At 46.6% G+C, this 26,186-nt stretch overlaps 1 protein-coding gene across 1 annotated transcript in view; it reads right to left on the reverse strand.

Moving 5' to 3' along the window:
• Positions 1-21,438, reverse strand: part of Cog2 (component of oligomeric golgi complex 2) — a 35,383-nt gene extending 13,945 nt beyond the window's left edge. Inside the window, exons 1-9 of the mRNA XM_041650848.1 lie at positions 21,266-21,438; positions 17,318-17,479; positions 15,371-15,436; positions 13,417-13,497; positions 12,526-12,629; positions 6,745-6,853; positions 5,900-6,079; positions 3,988-4,112; positions 2,255-2,381 (exon numbers count right to left, since the gene is read on the reverse strand). Coding sequence (XP_041506782.1) covers positions 2,255-2,381; positions 3,988-4,112; positions 5,900-6,079; positions 6,745-6,853; positions 12,526-12,629; positions 13,417-13,497; positions 15,371-15,436; positions 17,318-17,479; positions 21,266-21,337 — 1,026 coding nt within the window. The 5' untranslated portion in view covers positions 21,338-21,438. The remainder of the gene's footprint in view (positions 1-2,254; positions 2,382-3,987; positions 4,113-5,899; positions 6,080-6,744; positions 6,854-12,525; positions 12,630-13,416; positions 13,498-15,370; positions 15,437-17,317; positions 17,480-21,265) is intronic.
• Between the last annotated feature and the right edge of the window lie 4,748 nt (positions 21,439-26,186).

Consider the following 26,186-nt stretch of genomic DNA (forward strand, 5'->3'; position numbering starts at 1 on the left):
CCACAGAAACTGCAGCCACCAATACTGGGCCTGGGGGCCTGTTCGGTCCTGGTCTAGAATTCTGGAGTTCAGGTTCTCTCAGAAAGGCTCCCTTCTAAGCCCAAACCTCTGCCAAGTCACAGCAAAATAGAAAGCCCCCAATAAGCTAGAGATTACCCCACGTATGGTATCCAACCTAAAAAACACAATAGTTTTTAAAATCATAAAACCTGGTTCCAGCCCGATGAAAACACAAGTCACCACATCACCCAACACTCCAAGAGCAGGACAACAGCACAGTAGGCTTCTCTGGCTCAGGAAGCTGCAGACCCATCTGAACTGAAGCCTCTAGACAGCTGAGAGTACTAACGGATTAAACAGGAGGTCAGGAAAAGCAAGCAGGACTAGAAATGACGACGATGGTGATTAACACTGAGCACAGGACACTCAGGCAGTTCACACAGAACTGAAGAAAAGTTCTGTCCCAAGAAAGGCCCCGAGCAAAAGCAAAGGGTCCGGGGAGGACAGAGACCCTGAGGAAGGAAAGATGACAGCTCAAGAGATGGCACATATTACACTGCAGAGTGAACGGAAATGCTTGTCCTCAGTGCAGGAAACAACCAAGTCCAGTATCCAAGATGTTCACAAGGCACCAGAGTCAGACCCTAACAGCAACCGGAGAAGACACGTAACCTGACTGTTAGTAGGCCAAAGAGCTCCATCTCTAGCAAACGACCTTCCCCAAAGAAGAGCCAGGTCATTATCTGCAGACAAATGTAAACTGAGAGCTTACTGTAAAAACAAAAAGTGTACAATCAATGAGGCTTACTATAAAGCCTTCCAAGGGGCGAGATACAGGAAGAAGAACAAACGTGCTGCCATCTTCAGTAAGCAACAGTTGATGGAGGAGAGGATACACCCGGAGTCGTTCATGGAATGATGACTATGAACACCAGGAAATGCCCAATTTTAAACATATGAAACTGGAAGAGCCAGGGAGCAGCATGTCCAATTGGGGAAGAGGCCACAGAACATGAATTCACCTATAATTCTGTTAAGTGAAGAGGGGAAGAACACACATGCTTCTTGTGACTTCAACAGCACAGAAACAATAAAAAGAGTGGAAGGAAAAACAGCCCAAAGGAGAAAATCCTCCAAAGCCTAAATTACAAAAGGGCAGGAAAGTGGGGAAAAAGGGGACGGGGAAGAAGAAAAAAGGAAGTAAACCAGGGCAGAGTAGAACAAAGTAAGGCCACCACACCCTGAAAGCCACGTAACTAAGTAATGTTATTATGGACAGAGCACCAAAGCAAGCTCCCGAAGCAGGAGCCGGGGCAGGACGGTCGCCTTCATGTTCAGTGCCATCAAAGACAACAGTGGGCCCCGCCAGGAGTGCCTCCTGCCATCTTCAAGGCTTGCTGCTTTTCCTCAACATTACACACCAGAAAGGGACATGTGTGTGGCACACATGTGGGAAGTGCTGGGAGTCAGAACCCAGGTCCCCATGTTTTCCCGCACCAAGAGCTCTTATCTAGCTCACACTTGACTTTTCATGGAAAGCAACTGCATTGATACTGGCTTTATGAGGGTCTTGGGGTTTTTTAAAAGAATGTTGAAATTGTTGTATGTATCCTTTGGGCTGAATTATGAGCACAATCTAAGAGGAGAGTGTGCTCTGGACAGACAGCTCAGCACTTAAATGAGCATACTGGTTTTTTTTTTCTTTTCTTCCTTTTCTCTCTCTCTCTCTCTTTTTAAAATCGGGTATGGATGATTTGCCTGAGTGTTTGTCTGTGTCACTTGCATACTTGGTGCCTATGGAGGTCAGAAGAGGCTTTGGGTTCTGGAACTGGAGTTGTAAGTTGTGTGGGTGCTGGGAACCTAATCAACATCCTCTGGAAGAGCAGCCAGTGCTCTGAACCATTGAGCTACCCCTCCAGCCAAATGTGTACTGTTGATTCCTAGTGCTACATCATGAGGCTTACAATCACCTCTAACTCCAACTCCAGGCCACCTGATGCCTTCTTCTGGATTCTGCACTCAAATGCACATACCCATCCCCTCTGCACACACACAAATAGAAATAAAATCTTAAAATGAAATGAGAGCACTTATCCCTCCAAGTATCAATCATATCCACACTTGAAAGAAGCAGTTTGAGCTCAACAAAAACTTGCTCAGCTATCACAGGTTTTTTCATTGACTATGACAATGACGATGTGACTTTCCCTAGGCCAGAGAACCTGTTCTAAGAACCAAGAAGACAAGGCATTACCTCATGAAAGGCGTCAGGATTCCCGGGATTGAAGAGCGAGGGGAGCTTTTCCTCTAGTCCTCGAACTATTTCTGGCCACACAGAGTTCACCAAGAAATCATAGCCAGGAACGATGGTGCCTTTCTCACTGTGGGTAAGAGCCAATATCAGTCAGCTTACCCTACCTTCTACTTACTGCACTGTGTTTAAATAAAGGCCCTCAGCCTAAATCTTATTTTAATTGTTGTAAAGATTATACTTCGTCTCTAGATTATTTCAATATCACTTCTGGGTCTCAGTATTACATTGACCTTGACTCCCGCCACCTCCTCCATGATCCTGTCAGGGAGGAGGCAAAGCCACTGCATAAAGTCGATACAATTCTCCCACTCACAGGCCATTTGGGAAAAAGCAGCCTAAAGGCAGGCATAGTGGCACCGGTCTGCCTTTTCAGCACTCATGTGGTTGAGACAGAAGAATTACAAATTCCAGGCCACATAAAAAGACATGGTCTCAAAACCAGCAGTTTCATATCACAGGAAAGACACTTATTGTGGGCATGCAGGTTTACTACCCTATCTGTTCCTAAAGCACTTTGCTTCCACACTCTTAAGAATGTATTCAGTTCTAAAATTCTATGACATTTCATGCAAAATCGTGGTCACAGATCTTGAGATAAGAGGATGCTTAGTTAATGTGTGTGCTTTATTATGTATTGCCTGAACAAGGTACTAGATGTCTAATCTGCAAATTTAGCACTGAGAGAAGACCACACACTTAAGCTTACAAAGAGGTTTCTGTATGAAAGAGGTCAGCTACCAGTGCAGAACCAGACAGTTAGGGGTCTCCATTGTGCCAGGAGGCTGCACCCAAGCACTGAGAAGTCCTGAGAACAGGGGAGAAAGTTCAGCATGCAGATCTGAGAGCTGGAAACCTGCTCAGGTCCTGCTGAGTTAGACAGCAGAAGAATGGTCAGGTGGCAATGGTGAGAGCAAATGGATATTTATTGAAGAACGAAAACTGACCAAAAGGAGGAGAACTAAGGACAGTCTTAGGATCAGTATAAAACTTGCCAACTTGAACGCTGGACACTGGGGAGTAGCTGAATGGAAGAATGTACACTTTGCTTGTATAGGGTATATTGGTATTTCATTTATATTTTAATGAATAAGGCTTGCCTGAAGATCAGAGAGTAAAACACCCACACTGGTCAGTCATACAGAGCAGGCAGTGGTGGCACACACCTTTAATACCAGTAGCCACACTAGTTAGCTAGAGAGGCCAGGCAGTGGTGGTGCACACCTTTAATCCCAGCCCTAAAGAGGAATACAAGACAGGAGGAGACAGCTCGTAGCTCAATCTCATTTTGAGGATTCCTGGAGGCAGGATCTCTCTTCTGGTCTGAGGAAGAGGTAAGAGCCAGTGGCTGCTGCTTTGCTTTTCTCATCTTCAGGGTGAACTCCAATATCTATCCCAGGGTTTAAGACCAGCATCATAAAACCAGAAATGGCTTGTTTTGTACATGGAATGAGAGTTGGACCATGGCCGCTTTCAGTTTAAACTGGAGTTGGGGAGGAACTCAGAAAGGAAATGGAGGGCTCCAACAGAGAAGCAGCCTGAGAGCTGGCTTCACTGTATCACGCATCCAGGCTGTCGCCCAGCAGCAGGGAGGAGCAGCAGCATACCAGGCTCACAATGGACCTGCTCACTAAGCCAGCCCTGGGGAGCAGCTCGGGCTGAACCCTTGAACTTACCTCGACACAGCTCCTCCAGTGACCTCCCGGAGAAGGCGGCAGTGGTGGGGAACGAATTCCAGGAGCTTGTTATACATGAGCTGAAGGCCATTGGGATGAGACTTAACAAACTGTTCAACAATCACCTACAATAATGGAAATTGTTTTAGAATGTCATTTCAAAGAAAACCATGAACTAGACACTACAAAAGTTGGAGGGTTAAACCTGGGCCACTCTTCTGTTCAGCTGGTTTTTGTTTTTGTTTTTTTTGAGACAGTCTTACTGTACAGCTTGACTTGAACTTACCAAGAAATTAGCTGGCCTCAAACTCAGAGATTTGCCTGCCTCTACCTCCACAGTGCTGGGATTAATGGCGTTCTCAACACGCTCAGGTTAGCTGTATTTTTTTCTAAATAGTAAAGCCAAACTGGTCACATTCAGAATCAGTTGCTATGTTCAGCTACAAAGCCCTGATTTGATGTGGGTAGGAAGGAGGCTAGGTGGCAGAGACTGGCCTGAGACTGAAGAACCTGCTTCTCCCAGAATAGGTCTAGATTAGAGCAAGGGGTCCATTGCAGTTCCTCACAGCCCGACCCTGGACTCTTCTATCACTAGTAGGCTTAGTTAGCGTAGGTATAAGGCAGACAAATGAAAATTTATTCAATTTTAATATTTTATTTTTGGTTGTAAGGTTGAAATTCAAAATATAACAGACACTATAAGTTTTAAAGGTCAGGGGGTCATAATTCACTTAATGCTATCTTTAAATGAGAAATGTCTTTAGACTCATGGTTGAATACTTGGTTCCCAGAGGTAGAGCCTTGTGAAGAAGTACTTCACTATGGGTGGGCTTACCATACTTCCTGTTCCTGCTTGCTGCTTCCTGTATGTGGATAAAAATATGACCGCCCAGCTTTCTGCTTTTGCCAAAATGCTAGGTCCTCTCTGCCATTATAAGCTCTATCCCTCTAGAACTGCAAGCTAAAATAGACCCATTCTTCCCAAGTTAATTTTGATCGCGGTGTTTTACCACAGCAATAGAAAGCAAACTAATACACTCGATGTGCCCACAAATTTCAAATGCTTCTTTACCTCAGCACTGCAGACTTAGCTCAGTGAAAGGCACAGGCCGGGATCTGTAACTGAAATATCCATTTACTGGTAAATGCCAGGACAGTTTGTTCTTCCTCCACAGACAGGCACAGAGTGTAACAAGATAAAAACGTGGGAAACTGAAAACTTACTTTAACAAATCTAAGCTTGTCCAGGATTAGAATTATCTCTACAGTTAATGTCAAAGATGTACAGTAGCAGGCTGCAGAACAGCCCCCCGCCCCCAGATCAGACAAACACCTGCCATCACAAATGCCGGCAATTCCCAGCAGAGCACACTGCTCCTACCTGACAGCTAATCCAATGGGTGGAGAACACTTGTCTAAGTGTCCCACAGTCAGGGCTTGATATGAAAGTCCTGCATCTCTGATTCCCACCTTCTGAGCCCTGACAATTCCTCCTCTTTCCTTAAGCCTTGGCCAACATCTTCCCTGAAGAGCTGTGGACACACAGTCTGCCTTCCCTTCCACACGCCTCACTGCTCTGGACTCCGCAGGTGCTGGACCAGTTGTCTGCTTGTCTATTCCACCTATAAGACCAGCGGTTGTTTCCTAGTGACTTAACTGGGGCTGATTCGTCACTTTAACAGAGCTAAAATGTTTTGACCCATGCCTTCTTCCCGGGGGAAATTAGCCCCAGATAAGAAGGCATATTCAAACTGTATCGTGAGCGCCCACCAGAATACATTTAGTTCCAGTTACCAACTGTGTAGCAGGACCCTCTCTTCCTAGCATCTCCGGTGTATCCATCTCTACCTGACACAAAGCGAAGGCAGCACAGCATGGCTCTGGAGAAGCTCCCCACACCAGAAGCACATACCTCATCAACATACGGCTTTACCAGGACTTGGCCAACCAGAGCTTCTGCATCCCGTGTCTTGTCAATCGTGGCATAGGTACGCAGGCAGTGCCGGATGATGTCCACATTTGAGGTCTGCAAACCTTCCAGCAGAAGGCCTTCTAGAGACTGCTGCAACATTGCTGTAATGCCAGCTATGCGCTGTGGGAAGCCATCAGAAAGTTCACATCACAACGTTTTCCAACTTCAAATGGCTGTACACACGCTGGTGCCTGACCCCACTATAGGCAGTGTGTGGACATTTAAAAGGGGGACCCTGCCTCCAAGTAGACCACTGGCTCAGCAAAGAAGAATTTACAAAGAGACAGTCAGAATGAGAAAATGTCATTTTTCCTCTGAAGCTACAAGGTGAACTGGTTTCGGATAGACATCATAGATTTAAAGCTGGTAAAATGGCTCAGCCGTTAAGAGCACTTGCTGCTCCTGAGTTCAGTTCCTAGCACCCACATTGTCACCTCTAATTCCAGTTCCAGAAGACTTGACACCCTCTTCCGGCCTCTATGGACATTCAGGCATGCACACAGAGACTAAATGGTTGTTTGTAAAAGGAAAAAAAAAAGCTCAGTCTAGGGATCTGGGAAAATTCAATGTTATCTGTGCCATATGGTGTCAGATTTAGAGTGTTACTCTTACAACTTACAGTCTTTCCACAAAAGCTGTAGTGAATGACACTTGGAAAATAGGAGTCCCCAAACCAAAACCCCAACCCAGGGTCAGCACCCTATAATTCAGTCAGTGCCAGGCACGTTGCTAACCACTGACTAAGGTTCTCTGCAACCCAAAGCCCAGCCCCAACCCACACTTACGGGTCTCACTTTGTCCAAAAGGGGCATGCCTTTGCTTTGCACAGCATGAAACTGAAGCTGGTTAAATTCTGTAGCAATTCTCTCCAAAACCTGTCCAGTCAAGAGAGGGCTGGCAAAGACAACAAGCAGAGAGTTTAATTGCGAGGCTGTTGACGCCCCAGAGAGCATGTGGGTCCAAACTGTAGTGCTCGGGCTGAGACAGTGGCCACCTTGCCACAAGGTCAAAATCAATCTTTGTGCCATCTGTCTGTCTCCTCCAAATGGCATTCCCAGACCACTGCAGCTGCACTGGACCACTGGTAAAGTGTACGTGACTGGTGCTGCTGGGTTGCGTGCCTCGGACCACAGGCTCACAGGGTGCCACGTGCCCCCACCTTCTACTGCCCTCACTGTCCCTTCTTTGCCTGTGTGTCTCTCTCCTCCTGCGATCCCTGAACCTTCTCTTCTTTACTTGCTCATCTTTCTCCTTCTGAAACACCTGATAATTCTTGAATAGCCAATATCTTTGTTAATTTTAATAAAGTTGGCCTTCTAGTAGCAATAAATAAATCTCTTAAATACCTTCCTATTTAAATAGTAGTTTAAAGTTATGTTACCAATGGCTGAAAGAGCACTCTCTATATGCTGGAGGTCCTAGGGAGAAGGCATAAAATACAATGCAAGCACCTGTTCCCTAAAACATGCTATAGAGTACCCCTGCCACTCAAGGAGGAAAACAGCAAAGGAGAAATATGTTATTTTACCGGTGGAATGGTGAGCTAGGAAAAATGACCCTAGCAAGGGCTGGAAAGATGGCTCAGAGTTTAAGAGCACTGGCTCCTCGTCCAGAGGTCCTGAGTTCAATTCCCAGCAACCACACAGTAGCTCAGAACTATCCATAATGAGGTACAGTGCCCTCTTAAGGCCTACAGGTGTACATGCAAGTAGATACTGGGTAGATAATAAATAAATCTTTTTAAAAAAATGTCCCTAGTATAAGGATACAGAAAAGCATCACAATGAGGTCATTGGAATGCCCGGCCCTGAACTGTCCAATCAAAATTAGTTCAGAGTGGAGGGGAAAGGCTGCCCTGAAGATGCTCCTGTCTTTAGTGTCTACAGCTCTTCTCCTGAAGCCTGGGGCTGTTTATGTCTAGTGTCTCAACACCCCTCCGCCTAACTACTCACTAATTTGCCCTTGCCTTCCCTTTGCTAGAGCAACAAGTCCTGATCTAAGCTGAGCGAAGCTCCCAGTGGTGATCCTGAGCAAAGCAGGCACAGTGTCACAGATGTGCTCATCACTAGGGCAGCTGGAGGCCCACCCTTCCCGAGGGCACCACGCCCGCCCAGGAGCTGACCCCGATGCCAGCGACCTTACAATCTGACAGGTAAAGGACTCTATAACTTCTGTTCCTGGTAGGTGTCTGCAAGCCTGACAGCAGAAGGGAGGTGGAGGGCGGGGGCGGGGGGCTTCCTGTGGTGACTTCTGTGTGTCTTATCTGCACATTTTGATGCAGAACTACACGAACCTCTCAAAGGCAGGAGAGATCAGAGGTATCCAAGATGACAGAGTAAATGTCACAAACGAGCCCCCCCTTTAGCTTTTGCTTCCATCTTTATGCATGTCTTGAGTAGATCTAAAACACCTTAAGTGAGCTGCACAGTGATGGAGGAAGGTCATTGGCTAATAAAGGCACTGCCCTGGCCCATTTTATTGGTTAGAGGATAGGTGGGAGGAGTAAACAGAACAGAATGCTGGGAGGAAGAGGAAGTGAGCTCAGAGACTCCACAGCTCTCTCGGGAGCAGACGCCTCAGAGAGAGACGCCATGCCCCGCTCCCGGGCAGACACACGCCATGAAGCTCCGACCCAGGATGGACTAGGCTAGAATCTTCCTGGTAAGACCGGTTCTCACAGATTATTAGAGATGGGTTGATCGGGATATCAGAATTAGCCTGTAAGTGCTAGAGCTAAAGGGCCAAGCAGTGATTAAATGAATACAGTTTGTGTGTTGTTATTTCGGGGCATAAGCTAGCCGAGCAGGCGGCTGGGGTATTGGGGACGCAGCCCCGCCGCCCCTATTACTACAGTTGGCGCCCAGACGTGTGGACAACTAAACCCATTTAAAAAACCTGAGAAGGCTTAAAAATAAGGGAGAGAGAGTTTAACACAGATTTTTGCTGTTTGTTGGTGGCGTGCTGTAGAGAGATTTCCTGATTTGGCAACAGTAGCAGAAAAAAAACGCTGTGTCATTTTAAAGTGTGACTTCCTGGGGCTGTGCCGCCATTGCGATCTCTGTCTGGCTCCTGCAGGAGGCAGAGCTTTTGAATAGAGCATTTGGAGTAAAGTGCTACGATTTGTTTGATGGCAACTAGACTCGCTGTGTTCTCGGGTCTGCTCTGCTTGCCAGAGGCAAGCAAGCGCCTCATCTAAGAGAGGCTTCCTGACTCAGCTTTAGCTGCAAAGCCTGCAGCTCATTAAGAGGTCCTGCCACGAAACACTTAAATGGTGTTGACGAAAAGCTGAACGCATGCTTTTCGGTTTTCAGTTGTAGCAGGAAAAAAGCTGCACCGTTTAAAAAATGCCGGCTTTCTGGGCTGTCCTGCTAGGACAAACTCTGACTCTTTTACGCAGGCGGTTTGTGCGGTTTGCAAGCACAGGCTGCTGAAGCTCGCTTGCTGGCTACAGCCAGTACCTCAGCCATGAGGCTGGAAAGCTAAGGAATGGGCTGGATCCAGCCGGCAAAGCCATGCCTTTAATCCTACTGATATTGCTTGGTAAATTAAAGACTCGTGTGGTCAGAAAAAGAGAGATATACAGTAAAGAGAGATTCAAAGACAAAGAAAATTTCTCAATGGTTTAAAGTGTGTTAAAAATATATGCAGACTAAAAGTTGAAGTTCTTAAAGTAAAAAACAAAACAAAAAAGGAATAGAGTTGTTGTGTGTGGTAGCACACGCCTTTAATCCCAGTGCCTAGAAGGCAGAGACAAACAGATCTCTGTGAGTTCAAGGTGTAGTAGCTTACACCTTTAATCCCAATGCCTGGGAGGCAGAGACAGGCGGATCTCTGAGAGTTCAAAGACAGCCTGGTCTACAGAGTTACTTCAGGTCAAAGATACAGAGAACCTGTCTCAAAAAGCAAAGAGTTAAGTAAAAATAAACAAAATAGAGGTTAAAACAAAGCTGCACAAAGATGGAAAATAAACAGAGAATTTTGATACTGTATGCTATTATGCTCTCTTTAAATTATTTAAATGCTGAGGAAGGAGCAACAGATGCTAAAAGATATTTATTTATAAATGCTGCTGAACTAATCCAACATAGATATTTTGATGCCTTGACTTTGAAATTTGGATCTAAGGACATGATGCTTTGGAAAGGAGTTTCTTATTTTGTTTTCACAGAGGATGAGACGCTGTTCATTTCTTCTATTCCGATTTGGTATGATGGACCACGCCCTCCTGAAGGGTTGGTGTGAACGCCTTCAAAAAATTGCTTCGCTCAACAGCCAACTGAGATGAAACTAGCACACAGGTTATACCATGAAAGACCTAATTAACGACGCCCCCATTCAGCAGGAAGCAGTTTGGAGAGAAATAACTGCGCCCATATTCCCAAATATGGTTTATAAACGTTCTTTTACATTTTAAGGGGGATATGATATAGATATGAATAATTTACATTAGTATAGATTTTGCTTTATTGATAGAGATTTAAGGTCAATTTTGTTATATGTATAAGTGTTTCTGATTTTGATTAAGGTATTGTGATTGTGTAGTTCATTTAAAAATGTACTGTATAATTAAGAAATATAGGTTGTTAATGGATAATCATTGATAATAGTAAAGCTTGTAGTCATGTTAGATTTTCTAGATATATAGAGATATATTTTAGATAGACATTCTTCATGTCTTTCAAAGATTACAAAATAGTACATTTAATGTTTTAATAACTTAGGACTTTTCATGACAATGAGACACTCTGCTCCTGGCAGCACCAATGTACTTCAAGAGGAAGATGGGCATCGAAGAGGCTCGTTATGGAGTTTGATAGCCATTTGGGCAAGAAACTGCTCTTGCCGGGACTACTGCATAAACTGGATGCAGAGAACCCGCAGAGAGAGGACTACTGAACTTGCCTAAGGTGAGATGATCTTTCGGGGTTCCTGATTCATGAAAGAGTCTGCGAGACATTCTGCAGGACACAACAGATAGTGACTGAACTGACTTTGAATTTTCCTGCTTTATGGAAATGTCTGCTGGATACCATGGGCCTGAAGGCTGAAGATGGATGCCCCAACGATACAGAGGAACTTTGGGTGACTGTCCAGGCAGCGAGATGTCTCTGTCATTTCTAGAGTTTTAAAAGTTGCTTTTTTCTTGTTTGCTTAGGTAGTAGTGTATCTTTCTGGAGTCTTTGATAGAGTTAAGAATAGTTAGTTATAGTTATAGTTTTCCTTAGTTATGATAAAGATTATTGTAACTTTTACTTGATAACTGTTTTGTTATATGTAATTTTGCTATGTTAAAGCCTTTTTTTTGTTTAAACCGAAAAAGGGGAAATGATGGAGGAAGGTCATTGGCTAATAAAGGCACTGCCCTGGCCCATTTTATTGGTTAGAGGATAGGTGGGAGGAGTAAACAGAACAGAATGCTGGGAGGAAGAGGAAGTGAGCTCAGAGACTCCACAGCTCTCTCGGGAGCAGACGCCTCAGAGAGAGACGCCATGCCCCGCTCCCGGGCAGACACACGCCATGAAGCTCCGACCCAGGATGGACTAGGCTAGAATCTTCCCGGTAAGACCGGTTCTCACAGATTATTAGAGATGGGTTGATCGGGATATCAGAATTAGCCAGTAAGTGCTAGAGCTAAAGGGCCAAGCAGTGATTAAATGAATACAGTTTGTGTGTTGTTATTTCGGGGCATAAGCTAGCCGAGCAGGCGGCTGGGGTATTGGGGACGCAGCCCCGCCGCCCCTATTACTACAGCACAGTCAAAGGGAGGTGACAAGGAAAGAAAGGCCGTCAGTAAGATGGACAGGGGTCTGGACACCGGGCTCAAGCCTGGATCCTGCAGCTGTGGGAGCCACAGCTCTGGAGAATGTAGAAGTGAGGAAAGGAGGCTTGGGGATTTGAATTCCCAGAATGAGGATCATATGGCAGAGTCATGCGCTGAAAGGGTGGGAGGCCAGACCTAAATTTGGCAGAGAGGAGAAAGCTAGAGGAAGCAGATGCAGCCATGACACAGCACCAGCCTGCAGTTCCCGGAGCGCACAGCGGGGAGAGGAGCGAACACCGAGCACTGCTCTGCCAGGGTAACGGAGGCGTGGGCTCCAGAGACGAGAAAGGGAAGACAGGGGAAAGAGCAAGGAGAGTCGGTTTCTCACTCTGTGGGTGCATATGTCTGAAGAATGGCTGGAGAGGCTTTGGTGGAAAAGCTCGGGTGCCGCTGACAGTGCAGTATCCCTGGAATACTACATGATAGCTTTGCAGGGTGTGTGCTAGGGTAGCGTCCGGAGACTGAGCCCTGCACTGAGCTGGGATGAGAGGAGGGGCAGTGGAGCAGGTATCCAGGAAAGAAGCTGGCAGGAGGTGTCAGGCGCTGGCTGAGGACAGCCGGAAGGACTGGCCCTTTAGCATCTGTCTCCCAAACGCTGGGATGAGAGGCAGGGGTCACCACACCTGGCTGCGTCACTTTCAAAAACAGCAAACCAGACGCAGACACTCTTTCTTTGTTTTCCAAAAATGAATCTCACTCAAAAAAGTTTTAGCCTGGATGTGAAGTACTTAGTGAAAATACTCACCTGCTCGCTTCTAGGGAAGGTGCATCTTTACAACTCTGGGAGTTTAGGATTTTTTCAATTTTCTCAACTGATCGAATAACCTGTATAAGTCTCAACACACTCATCTACAAAGAGGACATCAAATAAAAACAAAGAGGAAAGCAGTTATCAGGAAGGTGAGAGGCCATCTTAAATATCCTTACATAATCCTGAATTCCCAAGGACATAAGCTCAATTCTGGCTTTCCTACAGTGAAATTTCACAATTCTATCCCAAGAATATAGTAAACAACACAAAATAAGATGGAAGCTATCTTGCCATCCCTTATACTTATTTTCTTAAGATACATTTTCATGTTTTTGTTTCCAATATACTCATCTTCTTTAACTGCATGAGCACAGCACACCTACATACCCAAGTGTCAGTTCATTAAAGACACTTATTGCAAAAGTCCACACACGGACAAAGAGAGACACGTGGTACGGCAGGATGACGCCCAGGCTCCCCAGAACACTGGGCTGTTGGCAGATACTAAGCTCCCATCTTTCAAAGTGAAAAAGAACACCCCCGGTGCTGAGAACAAATGGCTTGCTTGCTAAGCTTCACTGTGGGGTGCTACTATTTAATCTGTTTAATCTAGTGACCACTCAGGCACTTTTGTCCAATTTCGTCTTCCGTCAGGAAGTCCTGGTTGACGAACATGAGAAGCCTGGGAGGAGTGCTTGTGGCATGTAACATATCACTTTAAAATATTATTGCTGCTCCTCTCTCCTTATTCACAGACAGGCAGAGGAATGCCTAGGTACAGCCCTTAGGGGATGCACAGAGATACCCATGTCATCGTGCCCCAGAGAGAAACCACATGCCCCGCAGTGCTGAAGCCAAGGTTTGGGAGTAGACACTACAGCATACCTTTTTCTTCCTAATGTCTTCCTGCTTAGACATTCGTTCTTCTACTGCCAGAATTCCTTCACTGACAGATGACCTAAGACTCTTGAAAATAATAAAGAAAATGTTTTTGCAAAAATGAAGTGTAACATTATAAAAGTGACACATTCAATTCTATTTTATAAGACTCAGTACCCAGGTCAATATTCAGACACCAACCAAGATTACAAAGCATGAGACAGAATCACTGTGAGGCACCCAAGTATGCAGACACAGTGATATACAAAGCCAAGGTCATGGCAGATTAAGTGCCAAAAAAGGTAGCACAGGACAGCACAGCTGACGTGGAGAAAAGACAACAAAGCCTGTGAATGTGAGCATCTGGGATGTAAAGCTATGGTACAGACCCTGAAAATCTGCACACAAGCACAGGGAAGTCTTAGAAGGCTAAAGGAATGAGGGCAGCCCTGCTCAGGGTAGGCGAGGCACATCCTGGTACCTGCAGGCTTCCCTTTCAAGAGAAGGAGAGATGGGGGGTGGGTGTTAGCTTCTTTTTGAGGAGCCTAGAATCTACACAAGAAATATGGATAAAGCATCTTAAGAATGGAGAAACTCAGGAAACAAGAAGCGAGGAGCAGGAGGCCAGAAGAGCAGAGGAACACCAGACACACCAGAAACTACTCAGTTAGGCCAACTAGGAGATAATCAGGGATGAAGGCATGAAAACTAGAGTAAGGTGGGTAAATCACAAAAATGCTACAGAAAAGTAAACTCACTCATTCAGTAAATGCTACAAAATATTGTAACAATGGCATGCTTCAATCCCCAACCTCAGGATCTCAAAGGCCCACTGTAGGGCTGAGGATGGAAAACCAGCAGAGTCTGCCTAAAGTGAGTAGCATATGGCAGCAAGGTAGGCAGCAGAACAGAGGGAGGTCTGAGGTGACGAAGGAAGAACAAGTTGGCATGAGAGCTGCCGCAGGCAGAGAACAGTTGGTTGCTATTCATCTGCACAGGAAGCTGAGGATGCAGCTCCAGGAGCTCCAGGTAAAGTCACAGGGATGTGGATCCCAGCAGTGGACCACAGAATCATTCCCCTTCATTCTGTGGAGAGTGACTCAGAAGACCTTCAGAAAAACAACCAAGACATCAGCATCCACACTGCTTGTGAGGTCAAAGCCCAGCTCAGGAGGTAACGCCATAGACCTCCTTACTTAAGGACACCTGACACCATTTCCCCAACACTGCACATGCAACAAAGCCCACCTGTCACATGTTCAAACATGGTCTAAGGTTTTTCAAGCTCATGGTGACACACACAGGTAACGTTGGGATGAACACCAAGTATATGACAGCTCCACAGTGCCAAAGAGCCTGGCAGTCAGGTGCCCTGAGACAACCGAGGGATGGACCAGGAGGCAAAGGATGGCGTGGCACAGTGACCTACTGACATGACACCAGACTCCCCTGTCATAGACAGCCAGAAGTCCATCCCCAGCGGCTCCCTTACACTGCAGAGCACATCAGAGAAACATTACGTGTCTTTGTGTGAGGGTTTTCTGTCAAACTGGTATTGTCCTTCAGTTGCTCCAGGGTGTAAAGAGCTCTGTGGGCAGGCTAGGAACCTAACCACACATCATCATACAGCTGGGAAAATACTTATAAAGTAGCAAATGCTCAGGATGTACACCAGCTCTGACCCAGTGACTGATCACTAACAGGCTGACTCCACCGTCCCCTCATCCGGTCACTTTAAAGTCATCTATTCCAGCTCTGTTGTCTTTACACCAGTCATGTGTAGACTATAATAGCACATGCTAAACACAGAGAATCCATCATCTCCGACTCTTTCAGAGACATGAACTGTAACTACTGACCATTCAAAACAACAAACTGACAGACTAGGAACTCCTGGATCCCTAGCAGACAGGCGTATCATGCTTATGCTAAACTTTTTACTAAGAGTGGGGTGACTTACCAGAACCTCTTCTCGTAATTGTCCCAAAGGCACAGATAGCTGGTTGAGGGATCTGTCCATGCCGACCTAGAGGCAAAATCATGACAGCTCAGAATCATCGGTCCTATCCAGTGTAAGGATCTGTGTAACGATCCAAGTGTCCACGATCACTGTTGGCAGAGTACAGAAACGACTGTGGCTACACATGGAGACTGTGAGAATGCGAAGCCAGAGCACATAAAGGACGCACAAATTACCTTGGGATGATCTGGGATTTTTTTGTGGCACTAGGGTAGCGCAAGTGCTTCCCACTGAACCCTGAGCCCCAAGGGCAAGTTGAACAACTAAAGATTGGAATCAGAAGTGACTGTTAACTGGAAATGATGGTTTTCAACTGGCTGGTGCCAGAGTCTGATGAAGGACATCCCACCTGACTCTAACTCACGGGGGAAAGCCAGGATATGATGGACATCCCACCTGACTCTAACTCACGGGGGAAAGCAAATTTAAAAACAATGGAAATAAAACTTTCTAAGTTTCTGATTCTACTAGAACAGCCCTCTTAGTAACTACAGCACATTCACAGTAAAACACAGTTCATTCATTTTCATGTTTCTTAAAATTTCCAGAGGTTGCACTTTCTATGTTGCTTTAGAAAAACATTTAAAAGCAAAATAAAATATGAGCAAGATTGAAAAGCAACAAACGAAAAGATCTGTCTCAGGGTATTAAATTAAGCATTCCTATGCTGCTCCGAGAAGTAGCCGGCATGGTCCTCACCATTCCCGAAGGCTGGCCTCCTGGAGATCAGTGCTGTCTCCACTTCCTGCTAGCATGTGCATGTGTGTCATGCCGGTGAGTAGGCTCCCACCGAGAGTGGCTGCCACGTGCGCTGGCAGAACAGCCTAACCATGGAGCTTCCTGGGAACCTGTCAGCACTCAACAATAATGGCCTCTTGCTGCCCCTCCCTTCACTCCAGTCAGCTAACACCCTAGATCTACTCAAATCACAGTGGGTTTTTGATCCTACTGCACGTACTGGCTTTGGGGGAGCCTAGGCAGTTTGGATGCTCACCTTACGAGACCTGGATAGAGGTGGGCGGTCCTTGGGCTTCCCACAGGTCAGGGAACCCTGATTGCTCTTCGAGCAGATGAGGGAGGGGGACTTGATCGTGGGAGGGGGAGGGAAATGGGAAGCGGTTGCGGGGAGGAGGCAGAAATCCTTAATAAATAAATAAATTAAAAAAAAAATAAAATAAAAAGTAAAAAAAAAAAAAAGAGTAATCAAGCCACATTAGGCATGGTGATGCATACCTATAATCCAGCACCCCAGAGACAAGGACTACTGCAAGTTTGTGAGCAGCCTAGGCTACACAGCTAAATTCCAGGACAGCCAGGAAGACAGATTAAGACCCTGTTTCAAAAGTCAGGCATGACAGCACACACCTTTAATCCAGCACTTGGGAGGTAGAGGCAGACGGATCTCTGGGTTTCAGGCCATCTTAGTCTATATATAGAGTGCCAATACAACCACAGCTGTAGAGAGACTCTGTGTCAAAAACACAAGACTGTCTCAGGAAAATCAAAAATACAAAGTGAATAATAAGGTCACAACAGTTGAACTTAAAAAAGAAAGAAAAAAGAAAAGAAAATTCAGTTCTTTTGTGACTGACATTAATGAATGCCTGAAACAATATGACTTCTCAAATGCTGCACTTTTTTTTTTTTTTTTTTTTTTTTTTGATTTTTCGAGACAGGGTTTCTTTGTAGCTTTGGAGCCTATCCTGGAACTAGCTCTTGTAGACCAGGCTGGCCTCAAACTCACACAGATCCACCTCTGCCTCCAGAGTGCTGGGATTAAAGGCGTGAGCTACCACCGCCTAGCCAAAAGCTGAACTTTTAAGAACCAACCCAGACAAAGAAGACCTACGTGTCCACCAGCGGCGGGGACTATGGAGGGAAGCTCACCAGGTTTGTTGAGAGGTTGACAAAGTCCGCATAGTCCTTGTTGATGAGCTCCACCATGGCCGTCTTCAGCAGCTTGTAATACAGCTCCAGGTCGTCTCTCAACTCCTCCAGCTGCACACGCTTCCTGCAGTCAGACACGAAATGATCCACGTCGAAATCCTCCTGGAGAGCAGGAAAGTCAAGTTACGATACATAAAGACCCACAAAGCCAGCCTGTCCAGAGCTCCTTCTGGTCACATGCTGTGACGAGGTCCTGTCTACTCACAAAGGCGCTCAGAAGGGCTAAGGGCAGTCTCCTCATGGTCTCAGTCTATAGGGAACTTAAGTTTCGAAAATGACACGATTCACTTAAGGCTCTTCTAAAAATAGAAAAGCTTTCCTCGCTTAACTTTCTAAGCATTAAATGTCCAGTATAAAATTTTCAAATAGACTGAAAAACAGCAAAGAAAGAAAAAACCCTGAACTCTTCATGCGGGTGTGTGTGTGTGATGGGACCTATGACAGCCGCTGTGATTTTGAGAGGGAAAGGTGAGTATAATGGCTGATGCTGTCAATTGGCAGGATGAAGAATCACTTTGGAGACAAAGGCTGGGAATGATGTCTGGGAGCGGTTTCGAGCTCAACAATAGTATTCGTCTCTTCCTTCTAACCACAGGGGTGAAGTGACCAAGCATCTACCTTAAGTTCTGCCACCTTTTCCTTCTGCTATGACAGACCGACTTTAACTCCTCACACTGTAAGCTGGAAGAGGCCCTTCCTCAAGTTGCTTTTTGTCAGGTATTTGGTCATAGCAATGTGAAAATACAGAGAGCCGCCAATGACAACTCTCCAGCCAAGCTGTGTGTGATGGGGATAACTGAGGTAGAGAAATCAGCAGAAAACTAGAACCTGGTGTGCTGGTTTGAATGAAAATGGCCCCATATGGCCGGGCAGTGGTGGCACACGTCTTTAATCTCAGCACTCGGGAGGCAGAAGCAGGCGGATCTCTGTGAGTTCGAGGCCAGTCTGGTCTACAGGAGCTAGTTCCAGGCCAGGCTCCAAAACTACTGAGAAACCCTATCTGGAAAAAAAAAAAGAAAGAAAGAAGAAAAAAGAAGGAAAATGGCCCCATAGGTCCATAGGGAGTGGCACTATTCGGGGGTGTGGTCTTGTTGCAACAGGTGTGACCTTGTTGGAGGAAGTGAGATCTCACCTGTTCGTGCTAGGCCTAGTACACACTTCTTCTGCTGCCTGTGGACCAAGATGCAGGACTCTCGGCAGCTTTTGCAGCACCATGTCTGCCTGCATGCCATGATCCACCATGATAATGAACTAAGTAAACCTTTGAAACTGTAAGTGACCCCCAAATTAAATGTTTTCCTTTATAAGAGTTGCTGTGGTCATGGTGTCTCTTCACAGCAACAGGAACCCTAACTAAGACACCAGATAAGAACTGTCATCAGAGAGACTTCACTAAGCAAGAGGAAACCGATGCAGAGAGCCACAGCCATGCAGCAGACAGAGCTCAGGGAATCCTGCTGAAGAGAAGGAAGAAGAATTGTAGGAGCCAAAGTGGTCAAGGACATCACAAAAAAACCCACAGAATTAATTAACCTGGGCTCACAGGAGCTCAGAGACTTAACCGACAGCCAGGGAGCTGCATGGGACTGAACAGGCCCTCTGCACATACGTTACACTTGTGGGTTTTCTAAGAGTGGGTGCAGGGGCTACTCTGATCCTTTTACTGGCTTTTAGGACCGGACCCTATTTCTCATGCTGTATTGCCTTGACCAGTCTTAATATCAAGTCACTTAGTCTTTCTGCAACTTGATATGTCATGTTTTATCATCCATGGGAGGCCTGTACTTTTTTGAATAGAAATGAAGGAGTAGATGGGGCAAGGGAGGTAAAAGGGAGGACGGAGGAGGGCGGGAAAACAGTGGTCAGGATGTAAAATAAATAAGTAAATAAATCCAGGAAGAGGAGGAGGGGAAGGACACCAAGTAAGTCTGAAAGCCACCACGGAACAAGCATAGTTTCTGAGCCCACACATTCTTCCTCTGACCACGCTCAACAGCCAAACCACACCTCTCCTTCAAGTCCAGAGCTATAGCTGGCACACAGCAGGTGGTCAATGGGTGCCTGTGGGTGAGTAGTCAAGGGCTACCATTGCATTAGCTAGCAGGCTGCCGCCAGGGCAATCTAACAAGTTTGCAAACAAATGACTGTGGTTCATGGAGTCTCAACTCCAACGTGTACCTGACATCCTAACCTTGTAAAAGACCTATGCCTCTGCAAAATACGCTGTGTAAGATACTCATGCATACATATAATCTATAGCAGGCACCCTTGAGCCACCAAACCAACTCATAAAATGTTTCTTTAAAGGAAACACAAACAGCACAGGACCTTAGCTTCTGGCTCCACCTAGAAAAACTAACAGTACACAGAGCAGCTCTTCCATGTGGTTTCCTCTACGACTGAACTGGTCACAATTTTTTTTTTTCTTTTCTCTTTTCAAGACGGGGTTTCTCTGTAGCTTTAGAGCCTGTCCTGGAACTAGCTCTTGTTGACCAGGCTGGTCTCGAGCTCACAGAGATCCACCTGCTTCTGCCTCGCTGAGATTAAAGGCCACCACCGCGTGGCCTGAACTGGTCACATTAACAGAACTACAAATTGCTTGGCACACTCAGAGGTTTGATAGCATGGAACAGCATGGAGGTGCCAGCAGCCCAGCCGCTCATTCCCCGGTCTGCTGTATGGGTTTCACAACCTGCATTTGGTGGCATCTTCTTTCTGATGCTGCATTTAACAGAGGCCACAGGTCAGTGTGAGAGAGACACAGCAGGTAGTGCGGCGGAAAGGCTGCTGGCACTAGGCATGAGGGAGGCCTGAGTTAAAAACTGAACACATCTAAGTTTTCTCACCTAAGGTCAAGGTAGGCCATGATGCCCTGGTGAGCTTTCTTCCTCCAGACACCTATCCCCACCATGTACCTCTCTGGCTTTCTAGCATCTTTTTGGGGTCACTCTTGGTCATGGGATGGGACAGGGGCTTTCTGAAGCATTCTCTCCAGCATCCTATTTGAACTCATTTACCGGGGCGGGTGAGATGGCAGCAGGTAAGAGTGCTTACTGCTCTTGTAGCGCACCAGAGTTTGCCTCCCAGCACCCACATGGCAGCTCACTTCTGGCCTCTGAGACTTCTGCACATGCTGTGCACATCAACTCGGGAAGGCAAGCACATACAGACATAAAATAATACATCTCCCAATTACACTTCCTGCAGTGCTTCAGCAACGTCACTACAGACAGGTGCTTCATTCCTGGTTCTAGACACGCCTCTCACACATGAAAAAGTAAAGACACATATAAATTAAAACCCAAAACTCTGAGATTTGGTCATGTTAACTGAATGCAAATACCAAAACAGAGCTAGGCCAATTAAGTCGGAGGGAAAAATTACCGCGTAAGTAAAGTCACGAGCACACACGCGCGCACACACACTATCCTGTAAGACTTAAACTCATTAGCTCAATATTTCAGGTGCCAAAGAGACAAATTTTCTAAATCCCTCACCGTGGAAACAGCTTTGAAGTGGTCCCTCAAATCTCAACTTTGACACATTAAACGGCACAACCTGTTGGCTCTCCGTCCTCGGGGTGGGGATGGGGGGGACTAGAGACAGGAGGATCAAGACCTGCCTGGGCTACAACTCAAAACCCTGCCTCCAGAAAGAAATTGCGTGTAAACATGTTTTGGGGTCGTTTAACTGACAGCGGCAGAGGGATACAATTAACAGGCAAACTCCTTCCGTTTCGGCTGAAATTCCATCAGCGAAGTGTCTTCCGTTTGGACTGGTAGGGTGACTCCTTCAAGTCGGAGTGAAGTTCAGCCCGATCGGCCCCCTTCCCTGAGATTCGCCAGAGCGCCTGGGAACCGCAGGGCCTTAGCGTGGGGTGTCCCTCACCTTCATGAATTCGTCCTTATCGAAGCACAGCGTGTCCGGCCCGGTGGGCAGGTTCATCCTGCGTCTCTCCATCACGCGGGCCTCTGACCCTCAGCTCCCAGGCTCCGATGGCACTGAGGACGCAGGCGACACCACTGGGGACGCGGCAGTCCAGCCCCGGCACGGCGCTGGCCCCGCTTCCGCCAGCGGCGACGCACGGCAACCAATAGGCGGGCGGCGCGGGCGGCTGCGCACAGTGAACCGGAGGGGAGGCGCGCGCAGCCGGGCGCTACTGCCTCCGGTAGCCAAGCGCGGTACTGCAGCGTCACGCCCACGCCGCAGGCTGGAGAGAGCAGCGCAACCTTGTTCTTTTTCCCCAAGAGGTGAGAGAGTCCAAAGCTGCGTCCTCCAAGAGAAAACGCCACCGCCCTTAAAAACCGGTCAGAGGTCCAAAGCTACAGAGAAACCCTGTCTCGAAAAAACAAAAACAAACAAAAAACGGTCAGAGGAGCTGGACTGTGGTGGCGCATGCATTCGGAAGGCAGAGGCTGGTGGATCTCTGTGAGTTTGAGACCTTCTGGTCTACAGAACTCATTCCAGGACAGCCAGGGATACACAAAAAAACCTGTCTTAGGGGAAAATGCTATCCCTATGCATTTAGGTTACTCCAAACATGAAACCATCCCTCTGACTGAATGTGGGGGTAAAATTTAGAGACCCTATTGCCGGAACCTGCCCTGAATAGGTAAGGCCTTCTTAAAGTGACTCTGCGAAGTGTCTAGAGAAGACATGAGTGGGAAAAGATACAACAAGTAGACTGCACCCTATGTTCTTAACATGCGTGTGTGTATGTGTGTGTGTGACAAATTTTTGTTTTCTTTTTACCATCTTTCTCTTTCTAGGAAGTCTTGCACCCACACAAGTCTAAGCAATGTGAATTGACCACTCTCCAGTAGCTCCAGCCTTTCCCCGGGTTCTCTTTACCCGGGACACAACCACCATGGCTGTCATTGGGAGAATTTGCTAGAACACTTCCCAGACATCCTATTAATCAATTCCTCGGGTGAAAGAGCAAACAAACAAAACCGTTCTTGCCTACTCAAAACATCATCCTCGTACCTAATAATATGAATGGTTCTCTGCTAACATTGGATTGAGAGATTTGGTCTTCAGCCCCTGACTAGAATTCCAGAGTGGCAACTTGGAAGCACTGAATGAGGGGCCCAGGTTCTGGCAGAGAAAGAAACACAGATACCTGGGAAACCTGTCTGGTCCCTAGAAGCTTGGAGCTAGAACTTTGCCATTCCCTTCCGATGCTGTTCTCCAGCCTTGATGAAAGAAAGGAACCTGCACATGTACGGCCTTGTGTGTCAATCGTAGGGCTGCTGAGGGATTCACTGGTACAGAAGAAGATCCCAGGGTCCCCGTGTCTATTCGCTTTCCCAGGATTTGGTAAGGAGCAGCCTGGAGTCTGTCGTATGGATGCCGTTCTCTCCCAACACACCCCAGGCAGGGCAGCAGATCAGCTTTGGTGTTAGCTGAGCCCCCCATGGCAGTGGAAGAGGGTGGAAACCAGACCTGCCCAGGGGGCGACACCAGCTGGCATGGCCATTTTCTGCTGTGTTACACAGTGCAAATGACAGCTCCCCAGGGGTCAGTGAGCAGCCTCTCTCCAGAGCAGGCTGCACTGGAGACAAACCTGCTGTTTGTCCGTATTCCCCTCGCTCGTGTGCAGCCGTTTGGGGGTGATGCCAGCTTCTCACTGTCCGGGGTCTGTGCTTTAGACAAGCTCTTATCTCCTGCTTCACATTCAAGCACATGGTTAATTCTTCGCTGTCAGCTTGACTGGATTTGGAACCTCTGACTAGATACACTCCAGCCATGTTTATGACGGTGTTCCCAGAGACGTTTAACTGAGGAAGGAAGACCCGCCCTGAATGTGAGCCGCAGGTTCCTCAGGCTAGGGTCCCAAACTGACTAGAAGGGAGAAGGCAAGGACATTTATCTCTCTCTGCTTCCTGACAATGGATGCCATGCAACCAGCTGCCTGTGCTCCAGCCTCCATGTGGACCTTGCCAAGGCGAACTGGATGCTCAAGCTTCCTTCTTTAGTTACTTAGTATCACAGCAAGGAAATTAATGATACGTGTACCATCTCTGGTAATTATGCCCCTGCCACGGTACTTAAGGAAGAGTAATTAGGACATGACTGTGAACGGAGTATTGCCCGACTCTGTAAGGGGTCAGCATGCTTAGTTTGCTGTCACATCTCTGAGCTGCATCTTTCCTCGGGAGACTTTGGCTGACGATTGTTCTGTCTTGTTAAGTCTCGCGAGCCTGTTCTTTGACCTCTTCCTTTCTTACAAAGCACGCACCTGCTGCCTCGTCTCTAAGTAAGCAGTCACCCTGCTTCGACTTGCCATCTCTGGAAGATTCTTCGTTCCCCACTTCCAGCGGCATGGTGACAAGCCCCTGTTTCTCTCTTCCCACTCTGCCCTATTGATAGGTTTCCCGTTTTTTGGCAGGTTTGCGACTGAACACTCAAAAATTGCAGGGGGAAATAGCACACTCGGGAAACTCATGTGGGCATTTTCTTTAGGCATTGCCACCCGGCACAAGAGGCCTGGCTATTGCTGGTGATGAGGAGTTTCCAGTTTTCTAGAGATTATACACCTACCCCAAAGACCGAGTGTATAGCTCTGACCTCAGTGTCCCTAGAGGAAAACAGGCCATATGGAGTCCCTAGGGGGAGGAAGGATCACCCTCAGCTCCCCCTACGAAGGTCTACGAAGACTAGGGAAGCTCATGAGGATGCATTGATCAATATTTTAAGTCTTTCTTTGGTCCTACCGGGTCTCCCCCCATTACGGCACTGGGAAGTGAACTCAAGGCCCTCATGAATTTGTGTGCCATGTCACTAAACTGTATCTATAGCTTCTATCTTATCTTTACTTTTTAAAACAAAACTTTATTTTGAATTATTCGTGTGTGTGTGTGTGTGTGTGTACATGGGTATAGGTACCCACTGAGGCTAGAGGGAGGCTAGAGGCATCGGTTTCTTTTGGAGCTGGAATTGCAGGTAGTTGTGAGCTGTCTGACATGGGCATTAGGAACTGAACTCAGGTCCTCCGCAAGGGTTGTATGCCTTCTGATTATTGATTGGTCCCTCCAACTCCTCCAACACCCTTTTACTTTTTGTTTTGAGATAAAGTTTCACTAAGTTTCCAAGACTGACCTTGAACTTGTGATCTTCCTGGCCCAGTCTCCCAAGTAAGCTGGGGTACAGGCTCTTCTCATTAGACGTGGTTGACCCTGTATGATTCCCCAGTAACTCCTGAATTTCTCTCTGCCCTCCTTTACTTCCAGGGCAACTGGAATATATCTAGGAGTATAACTGGAATATATCTAGGAATATAACTGGAGTATATCTAGGCTGTGGCTGCTAAGCTGGGCTATCCCCGAAGCTCCCTGAAGAACCCTGTGCCTAGATAAATTTAAGTGAGTCCTGTTTCAGAGCTTCTGATTCTGTGTATGGCTGTCAGGAAAACTGATGGGAATGAGGCCGGACGTGTGGTGGTCCACGCCTGTCGCTCCGGTGCTTGGAGGATAAGGCAGGAGAACAAGGAGGTCTAGGTTGGCTTGAGTTACACAGTGGATAGTCAGGGCTGACTGCAGAGGAAGATCTTCTTTCGAAAGAAAGAAGGAAGGAAGGAAGGAAGGAAAGGAAGAAGGAAAGAAAGAAAGAAATCAGAAAACACAAAGTGATTTGCCAGATAACAAGAGCGACCATGCGCTTCTTTCACTTACCAGAATCACCAGCTTCGCTGCTCCTGCCTGGGACTGTTACCAAAATTGAGGCTGCATTTCAGGTAAGCGCCCCTAGAGGACGACGTCGGTACTGGCAGCCCTTAATTCTGCGGCTCTGATTTGTTCAAGTTGAAAGTTACTAATCATGTTGGGGAAGAAGAAAAAGTTTGGGGGCAAATGTTGAAATGCTCTGATTTGAGTCAGAGGCAGCGATAGCCTTTTAAGTTAAAATAAATTTTGGGTTTTTGTTCTGTTTTGTTTTTTAGGATTACCAAGTAATTGTATTTTCAGATACAATAGAGAAAACTCAGAAATAGGAATTTTGATTTATGTTTTTCAGAGTCAGTGTGGTGTAGTAAACGAAATAATTGAAATACAGATTGTTAATATATTTTAAAAATCAAATTGTATTAGGAGCATTTGATTCCAGTGAAGTTAATTTTTTTTATATCATCTTGCTAAAATAATATTTTCACTCTTGTGTTAATACTGACTGTCAACTTGACAGGATCTAGAATCACCTAGGAGACAAATCCCTGGGCATGGAGGGAGTTTCTAGATTGGGTTAGCTGGAGTGGGAAAGCCCACCCCGAATGTGGTGACACCATCCCGTGGGCTAAACCCTAGACTGAATAAAAAATAGAAAGTGAGGTGGGCACCAAGCATCCTCTCTCTGCTTCCTGACTGTGGATGCCGTGTGGCCAGCTGCCTCGCGTTCCTGTTGCCATGCCTACCCCCACGATGCTCTACTACGCCTCAGAATAGAAACTCTTCCTCTCTTAGGGTGCTTTTATCAGGTGTTTTGTTACAACAACGGGACAAGCAGCTAACACACTTCTTTCAGTGAGTGGCCGCTCATCCACCTTGTGGTGAAAGGCACACCCTTGGAATGGCTTCTTCCTTCCTCTGTCCCTATGCCTGGACTGTCAGTGAATCTTGTTTACATTTTACTACCCAGCAGGATCCAGCTTCCTGGTTGCTGCTGAGGACTGAATCCAAGGCCTGAGCATGGCAGGTGAATGCTTTACCATTGAACTTTCGCCTCCCCCAAAACTTGACTTTTTTTTTTTAAACCCAGGCTTCTGTCTGGTGTTGGACTACAACAGCATTGTCTAACATCACCAATGAGCATGATG

Source organism: Microtus oregoni, unplaced genomic scaffold, assembly GCF_018167655.1.
Source record: "Microtus oregoni isolate MIOR12 unplaced genomic scaffold, Mior012 000004F_ref0000308, whole genome shotgun sequence".
NCBI lineage: Eukaryota > Metazoa > Chordata > Mammalia > Rodentia > Cricetidae > Microtus > Microtus oregoni.